Below are 12,702 nucleotides of genomic sequence, written 5' to 3' on the forward strand. Positions count from 1 at the left end.
ACACACACATGCTAGCACAGTACTCACGCAAAGCGGCGGTGGTTGTTGCGACGAATGTGTGATGGTGGAGCGATTGTTTGTGGCGGATGCGTTGTCGAGTGGTGATAATTATTGATGTAAAAGGTTAATAGAGATATTTTAAAAGATCAATGATTGATAGTGTAATTTAATTATTAATGTTAAAAACTAGTGTAGATATAGATATTATATACATATATATATATTGGTGGCATATATATATATATATTGTCGGCAGAGAGAAAAAAATTAAGCCTAAGTTTTGATCTTGACCATTGAAATTCATAAGCAAAATAATCTTCGCCATTGAAATTGAAGTCAACTTTGATTATTTTAAATATGGTAACCCTTTTATCTTATTTAATGTTTACTTTTACAATTATGGTAACTATTTAAAATTAATCATGGCCTTTTAAAATCAAAGTCACATTAATAAAAAAAAAAAAGTCAAATTTCTAATACTAAAAGGTTGTATATATTTAGACAATGCAATCTTAATTAAGTGAGATGTGGATCGAAATTGTATTACGTAAGAACCAGTCTCATTGTTATTCCAGTTTATACATAAAAACCACTGTCATTGTGTAATGCGGCATGCAGTGGATGTCTGATTCTGGTTTTTAACTGATTTTATATTGATATTTGTTAATTAATGTACAACCATAGTTTGTAGTATATCTTATTAATATTATCCTTTACGTAATATGGAGGCATAAACATATATAGTTTTTATGTTTCAAAGTAATATATTGCTAATAGATTATTGTGTACTGTGATGATGCTCCTTTTTTTATTTCAATATATATCAGTTTTATATTCGTTTATATAGTGGTTATACTATAAAATGTAAATATACAACTACATAAATATACTCATTTACCAATCGAATAAATAAGCTAAATATTGTATTGCTTTTGAATAAGGCTATCAATGGTTCGATTTCGAGTTAGTGGGTTCGAGTTGACAAAAAACTAATATCATTGTTATAATCACCTTTTCCAAAGTTAATTATAATACAGTTAACTTTAAATAACTTTCATATGGAACATAAGAACTTTGTTTATTTGAGTCTTAAATTTTCTTTGGAAACTAGGGGACAAATCCTAGCCATTAGATTATCCTCTCAAAAATAAATCTCAACCCTTTATCCTTCCCTTCCCCTTCCTCTCGTCTCTTTCCCCCCACCAGGCCACCACACACACACACACACACACAAACACACACACAATCTGATCGGCGACGGAATCTTGAACCACCGCCATCTCCACCTTTATCTCTGACCGGCGACGATGACGACGACGACGACCAACTCCTTCTCCTTCTTCTCCGGCAAGACAACCGCCGGAAAATGCAACAACTTCGCCGGAAAAACTTCAAACGCCGATAAAACCTTCGTTCCTTCGAATTAGAACATCAAACTTACACCAAAACACTCACAATCACACCGCGAACAAACCCTGACCAAAAATTAATCCGATCTATACTCGCCGGAAAACTTGAAAAACTCACCGGAAAAATTAAAAAACACTATATCTTTGTTGTTTCTTCGAATTAATGCATGAAACTTGTGCCAAATCACTCAGTGTTTCTTCGAATTCCGCACAAACCCTAGCCAATAAACACTGTTTTCGAACTCGCCGGAAAAATCACAGTGTCGCCAGAAAAATCACAATCCACCATCTCTTGGATCGCCGCCCATCAAATCCATACCATTCCCATATGCATCCCTTGACGGTCAGTTTAGAACGGATAAGGGCCTCTGGCCCGTTCCGTATCCACCCGAGAACGAAATTGATTAACCGGAGAAGTCGCCGAAGAAGATTCGACGGCGTTAGTGTCTTAGTAATTACCAATCAAGCTTGATTGGCTTGACCAATCAAATATGATTGGACAATGTCGCCGGAGTAACCAATCAAGCTTGATTGGCTAGACCAATCAAATATGATTGCACAGTCGCCGGAGTAATTCACCGGAGTAACCAATCATGTTTGATGGGATTTTGATGATGGTTGATCCAAGGGCTGGGATTAATCCCTTGGTTTCCACCATTTTTTAAGGATTCATATGAATACAACCCTGGAACATAAAATTAAATACATATAATTAGTATAATTATAATATTATTATAATATAACTATAACGGGTTTAGGCTAACAATTTCCAACCCGTCAACCCGAACTCAACCACTAACCCCCAAAAATTCGGACCAGCAAGTTAAATGGGTTGGTGAGTTAATTTCAGGTCACATGAGCTAGTAGGTTGACGCTGTAACACCCCGGGCTAGAACCCGAAATATCACTGAAATTATATAGCATACAGTAGAATTATCGTAGAATATATACTACATGAAAATAAAGGATTCGGAGATTCCAAACCAACATTTAAGGTGTAAGATACAAAGTAAACAAGAAGCCATGAATGAGAAATGAAACGGGTCATTACAACTAATTTCATAAGTGCTAAACATGAACCCTAAATGGACAACGGATCACGGATCCATGAAAGTCCCAGTCCAAGCTCTAGCAGAAACGACACGTAGCCAATCAATACTCCAACTTCACATGGATACCTAAAAAGTGCACTAAACAAGGTCAACACTAAGTTGGTAAGTTCGTAGTGATGGATCACATGAAGCCATCGCCAATAATCACAATACATATGAGGAAGATCAAACATACCAGTAGCCTTCACGTGCCGCACTAACAACACATCAAGATTTCACAATATAAACAAGCGTGTAATGGTAAACATATATAATGCCAATGCCAAATAGGAATCGTATGCATGTCAAAGTCATAATGCGTATGATATGCATGCCAATGTCGTGATGCGTATGATATGTATGGCCATCTATGTAACGATACCCACATGTCATCATGACCAATGTGGTATCTCAAAAATGCTTCGGCGTATATACGTCTATATACCCGATCAACACCGGTGCATACGTCTATTCCCCGGATAAACATTTGTCTCAACAGACAATCATCTCATCAAATGCATGCTTACATACCCCGGGTAGCGAACGGCCTCGCACACGATTCCCCGCAGGGGTGCGAACATTCTCGCTCACGTTTCCCATACAAGTGGGGCTACGTACATCTCAACAATAACCAACCAATGCAATCCCAAATGCATTTCCCCGAACCGCCCCAAGCCTTAGTTTACCACAAAGACCAACAAACTAGCCAATATCCATATCCAAGCTTAAGTGTGTTGCCTCTATCACAATTTCATCAATAATCATCCATCAATCCAACCATCTAACCGAAGTATACATATATACACTTAAGAGGGCTTGCTTTCAAAGAGTCCTTGATGCTTGTATACAGGGTCACCCACAGCCTTCCCACCACATCTCAAACCTTTTGAGAGCAAAGTTGACTTCCATGTATGTACATCTATCCTAAATAACCACAATATTCCAAACATATGCATAATCCATCTAACAATTCATCAAACAATCCATCAATCAATCCACAATTCAATCAACATTCGATCACACAATATTTAATCATAACAAGTGAAAATAAATTAAATAAAATCATCAACCATCAATAAATCAATCAAACAATTAAACACGTAAGGGTGCACTTTCCAGCCTAAATCTCAAGCGAGTAAGGAACTACGGAACTCACCTTGGCTTCCAAGCTACGATTACGAGTTAATAACGAGTTATAAATGCTCAACAACCGCTACGAGTCCGCAACCTAGCAATAAATATCATATTATCATCAAAGTCAACTTCTATAATCCTAAACAAGTTGGTTTAGTAAGATTAGGGTCGAGTCACAACTCTTAGACGTCTAACCGCTTTCCCGCGTAAGAACAAGACACATTCGACTTGACATTTTTAAATATGGAGAAAGATTCATGAAAAATTAATGTTACTACAAGAAAGTAGACTCTTATACGGTTCCAACGATAGGTCATATGACTCGATTGAACTTACGGATCAAAAGTTATAAGCGTTTGAAGTTGACGAAGAATCGCTGGTTCAGCAACTTTTCACTGCGCCGCAGTGGGGTCTGGCACCTCCCACTGCGCCGCAGTGAGCCTAATCTGCAGCAGAAACTTGGCCAAAAACGATCCAAAACATCCCAAAACCCCATTTTTGACCCAAGATCGACCCAAGGACCTTTCCAACTCGTTTTTAAGCATAAATACACATATATAAATATAAACCAACATAACCCATCTCATAATCTTCTCTCAAAACATCAAATCTAGTTCCAAATTCATTTTGACCCATTTCAAACCCTAATTGAACCCTAATTCGATTTTGCCCGATTTGTGACCCGAATTCGTTTGCAATCAACTAGAAACATGTAAATAAACATGAAATGATAATTATGGGATGAATTTAACTTACCTAAACCTTCACCAAGTGCTCAAACCCGAATTTGACCCGAAAGTGGGCGATTTCCTACACTTCGAAACCCGACTTTTTGATATGATGATAAGAAGATGATGAGGATTATTATTCTTGTTTTTAATCTTGCTTAAGCTTCATTAAAGGTGATAGAAATCTAGAGAGAGAGAGAAGTGTGTGTGTGTGTGTGTGTGTGTGTGTGTGTTCTTGTAAGAATTCAAGAGAGGGGGAGAAAATGGAGAATGAATGGATGGGAGGGAGGATAAGGGGGTGGGGTTGGGTCATGGGTCATGGGTTGACCCGCTTCACACATTACTAGCTTAATTAAATCGTCGTCGTAAGTCATCTAATACCGTATTGTCCAACAAGTAGTCATGTGACCCGTTAAGCGTTTTGCCCATCATATAATCTCAAAGGAGCTAAATCCATCATTAATTGAATTTAATAAGCAATTTTCATAGAAGTCAAAGGGTCAAAATTCACGGATGTTACAGACGCGTTAAATGAGTTGGTGGGTTGATCTCAGGCCATATAGTTGGCGGGTTGATTTCAAGTCACATGGGTTGTGAGTTGTCACTTGTCAGATCATTTGAGTTAGTGTGTCGGCCTAATTAAAAGTATCATATAAATTAAATTTAAATATATTTGGGTTGACGGGTTGACCTATTAACGCAAGAGGTCACCCGACCCGACCCAATAAAATAAGTTGACGGGTTATCAGTCAAGACTTTACAACCCTCACCCAGTTTTTCGAGTCGATTTCAAGTCGAATTTCGGGTAAGGTCGATTATTGACAATCATAATATATATCAAAACTGACTCTATATATGTTAACTATACAAGATTTAAGACTTTATTTTAACATTATGTTCGATCAAATTTATAATAAACTTTATTTTTGAGTAAAAGGTTTTTAAGTTTATTGAAAAACCCGGTCACTGACCAGATATTAATCTAGTTGATGTGGTCTTGAAGTTAGTTCTCAAACTTGTATAATTGGCATTAATTAAAACATAGATCCAGGGTATGAATGCCCATACGAGGAGGAGTAACAAATAATAAGTCAACGGTATGATTAAAGATCTTTTAAAGTTCCAATAATTTTATAAGTGAAATTAAGAGAATTTTGATTATTACATTAAAATGAATAGTTAAAATTCAAAAGATCACTATAAATTATATTACATTTGTTTACACTTTTAGGTAAGTGTGAAATTAAAATTTTTGACACGCTTTTTAGTGTATAGAAATATATTGAAAAAAAAGTGTGTGAAAATTTCTCCATACTAAAAAGTGTGTACAAATAAAAGTTCACACTAAAAAGTGTGAACTTTTATTTCAACACACTTTTTAGTATGTAGAAATGTCCATACACTTTTAACTCAATATATTTCTATACACTAAAAAGCGTGACAAAATTTTTAATTTGTTCACACTCACCTAAAAGTGTGAACAAATGCAATATTGTTTTTAGTGGATGATCTTTTAATCTTAACTATTGACTTTAATTTAATGGTTACAATTTATCAATTTCACCTATAAAGTTTATTTGAACTTTAAAGGATCGTAATCCGCCATGCAAAAGATGATGGTGGTATTTAAATTAGATATCTTAATTTGAAAGTTTGATTCTCATTTTACACACACATAATTAACTCATTACATCAAATCGTTATATACTTACATAAAATTCCTAGCTTGAATAGTATATTATCGAAGTTGCTTGTTAGATTGTGGGTCACCAAAAACCATTAGATTTCGGAAGTTAAAGGTAGCTTTAGTTTTGATTGTTAGGGATCAAAGATATTTTCTAAATTAAATATAACCGTGAACATAGATTTGCTTAGTGAGTTGAGTGATACTTTTGAATTGATCAGTAGGCTTTTTATCGTTTGTTATAGACTTATAGTCTTATAGAGAAACAAAATCTTGGTTCTATTATATATGATAGCACTTTTCCCGTAATTGTAAGATTGTTTATATTATACATAGAAAGATCGTAAAGGATGTGACTAAAAGATGTCTATTTAGTGTGTTTTTTTTTAAAGTAAAGTAAAAGACGTCTTTCACGGGTTTAAGGTTCCAATACCGTATTCGACGGTGTATGGAGGAGGTTGATATCCAAAGGTAGAGAGGCTGCTTTCAATTCTACCAAAGGTAGAAAAGGATCTCCAGCATTACTGGGCATGAGGATCAAACTCATGACCTCTGTTTTCAGAGGCAACAGCTCCAATCACTTATCCAACCGAGTTGGTTTTCTTCTTTTTTTTTTTCTTTTGGTTAAAATCATACATTAATTTATTTATTTTTTTATTTTTTCTAAAAGGCTTTTTTGTGTCCTGAATATAAATAAAAAGTTGACAAATATACTGGCTCACTTTCTTGTGTCCATGGCCATATATATGTCATACTTTACTTAATTCATTGTCAAAAAATATCTAATCCTGAATAGACCACAGATTAAAAGTCAAAAACAAAGGGATTCACTTTCTAGTCTCCATAAATATATATATATATATCAGCTTTGCACAATTATTCATTCAATCATAGTATATGGTATGTGTGATCAAACATAAAAAAAAAAAATGTTAGTTGAAGTTTCACTTCTCATTTGTGTTCTTTCGATCATATTCATCTTCATAAAACCCACATTCAGCTCAAAATCATCACTCAAGTCATATCCTTTTATCGGAAACTATCTCTCAATCTACACCAATCGCCACCGTCTTACTCAATGGACATCAGAATGCGTCAACAACTCACCCTCCTTGACCTTCCTACTCAAACGTCCATTTGGGCAGACCCGTGTCATAACCGGTAACCCTGATATCGTTCAACACATTCTCAAGACAAAGTTTTCATCATACGGAAAAGGTGATATTTTTCATTCAACTCTTTATGATTTACTAGGAGACGGAATATTTAACGTTGATGGGGATGAATGGAAATTTCAAAGACAACTTTCTAGTCATGAATTTAATACAAAGTCTTTACGACATTTTGTGGAAAATGTTGTAGATAATGAACTTAACGAACGTTTAATTCCTATATTACGTATCGCGGCTACTAATGATACTATTCTTGATCTCCAAGATTTATTACAAAGATTTGCGTTTGATAATATTTGTAGAATAGCTTTCGGTTACGATCCTAAATATTTAACACCTTCTTTACCCCAATCTAAATTCGCGGTTGCATTTGAAGATGCGGTTCGTATTAGTAGCACAAGGTTTCGTATGATTACGCCTTTGTTATGGAAAGTAAAAAGGTTTTTAAATATCGGGTCAGAGAAAAGACTAAAGGAAGCTGTTTATGAAATTCGTGAATTTGCTACAAAAATTATGAACGAAAAGAAACAGGAGCTTGCTCACAATTCACCATCTATGCAATCGGTTGATTTGTTGTCAAGGTTTATAAGTTTGGGTCACTTGGATGAAAAATTTGTGACGGATATTGTGATTAGTTTTATACTCGCGGGGAAGGATTCAACCTCGGCCGCGTTGACATGGTTTTTTTGGTTGCTTTACAAGAATCCGGATGTTGAAAATGAAGTTGTGAAAGAAGTTAAAGGGAAATCGGATTCCCCGATTTATGATGAAGTGAAAGACATGGTTTATACTCATGCTGCTCTTTGTGAAAGTATGAGGTTATACCCACCGGTTCCGGTTGACTCGAAGATGGCTAATGAGGACGATGTCTTGCCGGATGGGACGGTCGTAAAGAAAGGTATTGTGTTAATTTGAATTTGGTTCCTATTAATTATTAATTAAAACCTTTTTTCTAGTAATCCGAATTCAAACGTCCAATATTAAATGTTTAAACGACAAGTGTTCGTTTAATTTAAGGATAATGATTAATAGGCTTAATTAATATGATTAAAGACGAGCATAGTGCCCGCGCGTTACAGCGACTAGAAGGCGAGGACAATATAAAAGGGAGGCGGTGGTGGAGATCGATGACGGTGGTGAAGAAGGAGGGCGGCGGCGGAGGGTGATAGAAGACCAATGAGTGTAATGATTAGAAAGAAGGTAGGGGTGTAAGGGTATTATGAGAATACTGAAAAAATGCTGAATTTCCAAAAATAAAAAAAACAATATGCTTTATAGAAAAGTATAGATAGACTTAATAATAAGATAATGACACCTTGCATGATGAATTGGTAACAATTCAAAGAGAAAAAACTCATTTGACATGTATCAAACATCTAAAATATTAGGCATATATTTAGGTTCATATATGGTTTTGCTCTGTCAATAATTTTCTTTAATTTAAATTGCTCCATCACCAAATATCTATACTCCTTTATAAAACAAACTTCCCTTCTCTCTCCTTAATTTTAAGAACATGAAATGACACATTTACCCTCCATCTTAATACATCTTTATTTTCTATTTTATAGACTGTGACTAAAATGCCCTTCAAAAAAATTCAACATTTATCTCTTCCTCACACAGAAACACATAGCAAAAACCCTAACTCAAAATTAGTCACCCTCCTCCCCCCTTTCTTCACATCTCCGACGACAATGAAATTATTTTTACGTCAACAACCACACCATCATCGTCACCATTATCGTCTTTGCATTGCGTGGACACCAATAACTAAACTACATCTCAAAAGGTTCGAAAAAGGATAATGAGTGAAGATCTACCCCAGCCAAGTCGTCGACCACTGCGATAGTAGTGTATAAATCACCATCTTAATTAATAATAACCATATATATAGTCAATGCTCTAGCTCAACTACTTTAATACCTTATTTTGAAAATTCGATCCTAGTTAATGTTATTTAATAAGAGCTGTGGGTCTTCTCCTTGTATGCCTATTCAACGAGAACGTGATATAGATTTGATTAAATCATTAAAACAATCGATTATCATGATTTTAGTAAACCTCAAGTTGCCTTTGAATGACTAGCACGGTACCCGCACAATGTGGCGGTGGTTGTGGCGGTAACGGTGTGGTGGTGGAGGTGACTGTTGGTGATGGATGTGGCGTCGAGTGGTGTAGATAATTGATGTAAATGTAATTGATGTAAAAGGTTAATAGAAATATTTTGGATAAATGATTGATAATGTAATTTAATCATTAATGGTATTTTAGATAATTTCTCCATAACTTTTAAATAGAAGGTGGTTTTTAATTATTAAATAATATACAAATATAGATTAGGTGTATAGGGGAATAAAGATTAAGAAATAAGGGTATTTTGTAGGGGTGAGCAAAAACCGAACCGGAAAACCAAAAACCGAAAAAAACCGACAAAACCAAACCGAAAAAACCAAAAACCGAACGAAATCCATTGGTTTGGTTTTCGTTTTCTAAAAACCGAACGGATCGGTTCGGTTTTCGGTTTCATATGCCAAAAAAACCGATCAAAACTGAACCGAACTAAATATATTTTAATTTATTTTATTTTTATATCATATTACATTTATATTTACTACTTATAATTTATAAATATGTTAATAATTTTATCTTTTTATTGTACAAATCAATACAAATTGTACATTTTTAATAAAAACGTGCAGTAAAAACAATTCGTTTTATAAAAGTTATACAAATTTTAACACCTAAAAAATATAATACTTAATAAAAAGTTTCTCTATATTTGAATTTTTATATCATATTTTTTTCTTAACAATTGAAAGTTAAATTTGTAACATAATATTTAAAAAAAAAAACTTAAAAAACAAAATTTATTAAAAAAACGGAAAAAAAACCGAAACCGATCCAAACCGAACCGGAAAACTGAGAAACCGAACCGAACAAAAACCGAATCCAATGGTTTTGGTTTTCAAAAAACCAAATGGTTTTGGTTTCGGTTTTAGGCAAAAACCGAACCAAACCGATCCATACTCACCCCTAGTATTTTGGGTATAAAAAAATGTTTAATTTTCTAAAATAGAAGAGGTCAATGTACTTTATAAGGAGTTATAGATATATAAAAAGATTTCCTTATTAGTATTTTTTAGACATAGCATTTATTTTTTTCATCATCTAAAATGTTATGTATATACTTAACCAATAAATATTTTTTCAATTACAATTACCATGAGGATGTATACCAAATTGCAGGTATGATGGTGAATTACCATCCGTATGCAATGGGAAGGGCAGAAAAGCTTTGGGGTGCAGATTGGAGGGAGTTTCGACCAGAGCGGTGGATGGAGAAGGATGAAACAACAAAGAAATTGAGGTTTGTGGCAAAAGATCCATATATATATCCGGTGTTTCAGGCTGGTCCGAGGATTTGTTTAGGCAAAGATATGGCGTTTTTACAAATGAAAAGGGTGGTGTCAGGTGTTTTACAACATTTTAAAATTGTTCCGGTGTTGAATGACGATGGTGATTCACCTGTTTTTATGTCAGCACTTACGTCGAAAATGAAAGATGGGTTTCCCGTTAAAATCAAGGAAAGGCAATAATCATGTTAACAATCAAGAAGTTGTCATAATTGACTTTGTACTTAATAAAGACATTAATCTACTTACACTTTAATAATTATTCACGAAACTATGAAAGTGTGGTTTTTCATACTTCAATACGACCAAGTTTTCTTTACTAGAGTAGTATTTATTTATACATTATAAAGTGTGCTTTTTTTAGGCAAGTGTTTTTAGTCACTATTTTTGTCATGGCTTAATCTTCTAACATCCTAGATTCCTAGGCTGTTTGATTTCCGAAAATCTTCTTTATCGCCGAAGTATTGGTAGTGTCATTTTAAGGACCTCGGACTAGGGCTGTAAACGGTTCGGTTAGCTAGAAATTCTGAACCGTTTTTCGGGTTATGGTTCGGTTCGGTTAGCTAAAAATTTTGAACCGTTACTTTCGGTTACCCGGAAATCGGTTTATTTCGGTTTTATTTTCGGTTAACCATTTATTAAAGTTATGCTAATATAAAGTTTAAGTTTTCAATTATAATAGTCAATTTACATTGTATTAATTGATTTTTCAATGTACAATAGGTATTTAACTACATTAATACTTTATTTTATAAATAAATATACATTACATTTAATTTTGAATTACTTTTTTCTAACGTTATATTTATGGAATGCAAGTTTATATTTAAGAGTATCATGATTTATTACTTAAAATGTTTTCTATATATATGATGTTACTAATATTTTTTATAAATATTTTAAACAAAGTTAACAACTTTTCTTAAAAAGAGTATATATATAAGAAAATTACTTAGAATATCCAAAACTAATCATAGATTGTGAAAGAAAGTTAATAAAATTGTTAATATTTTAGGCAACAAATACAAAAATTTAACTAAATAGATATGTAAGTGATGTATTCATGTAATACATATATGAGTAAATATAAATATATATGATTATATGTAGGTATATATCAAAATTCGGTTCGGTTCGGTTAACCGCGGGTAATAAATATTGAAAACCGTCACCGAACCGTTACACATTGGTTTTTTCGGGTTTTGGTTTTTTCGGTTTCGGATCACACGGTTCGGATCGGTTTTTCGGTTTTCCGGTTCATTTCTTACACCCCTACCTCGGACTTCTAGAAACATGTACATCTAAACCGAGCAACAAATATATTTTGAATGTGTACAGGTTATTTTAAAAAATATATATATAATAAACAATAGATAGAATAATTAAAAGAACTTTTAGCTAAATATATAAAATTAATAGAAAATGTAATTTATAGTTTCTCACCAACAACTAACTACTAATCCAATTGCTATATAGCTTATATACGAATATGAATGTAAAAGTTAAATTAGTCACACATATAACAAAGTTTCAACTCTTAATTTTTCAAAAGTTTACAAAAAAAATTAGAGTGAACCAATATCCAATAGAATTCTTAATATAAAATTACTTAACATATCTTTTAAACATGCAAAGAAATTCGGTCGAATTTGGCTTGTGTTTTTATGTTATCTAAGGTTTTAATGGGCTAATAGATATTCAAAAGTTAAACTAGGACTAGTATATATTAATAGGACTAAATTAAAATTCGATGACCTAACATATGTTGCTACCCTGGGGCCTGGGCTAACCCTGGTGACCTGGTGGTCCTGTATCAGAGTTGGGTCTGGGCCTATATGTATGATAGCATATTAGCATGGGTTATGGGTAAGGGGGTAAGGCTGATGGCTTTGCGAGGAGCCAATGATATGATCCTGTATTCCTGTGTTTTGTTTAATATAAGATAAACCTACTAACTACAAATAATAAGATCTCTTTGTTAAATTGTTTTGAGACTTCGTAAATATTTCTTAGAATTTCCGATACTATCATGTAATCGTACAAAAGAAAATCATTTTTGTGAGGGCAC

At 33.7% G+C, this 12,702-nt stretch overlaps 1 protein-coding gene across 1 annotated transcript; it reads left to right on the forward strand.

Annotated features, from left to right (window-relative positions):
- Nucleotides 1-6,950: 6,950 nt before the first annotated feature.
- Nucleotides 6,951-10,953, forward strand: LOC122582834 (cytochrome P450 94A1-like). The gene is made up of 2 exons (XM_043755269.1): nt 6,951-8,116; nt 10,468-10,953. The coding sequence occupies exons 1-2, from the start codon at nt 6,976-6,978 to the stop codon at nt 10,815-10,817; spliced, it is 1,491 nt and encodes a 496-aa protein (XP_043611204.1). The 5' UTR covers nt 6,951-6,975; the 3' UTR covers nt 10,818-10,953.
- Nucleotides 10,954-12,702: the final 1,749 nt, after the last annotated feature.

The sequence above is a fragment of the Erigeron canadensis genome, chromosome 9 (assembly GCF_010389155.1).
Source record: "Erigeron canadensis isolate Cc75 chromosome 9, C_canadensis_v1, whole genome shotgun sequence".
In the NCBI taxonomy this organism is placed as follows: Eukaryota; Viridiplantae; Streptophyta; class Magnoliopsida; order Asterales; family Asteraceae; genus Erigeron; species Erigeron canadensis.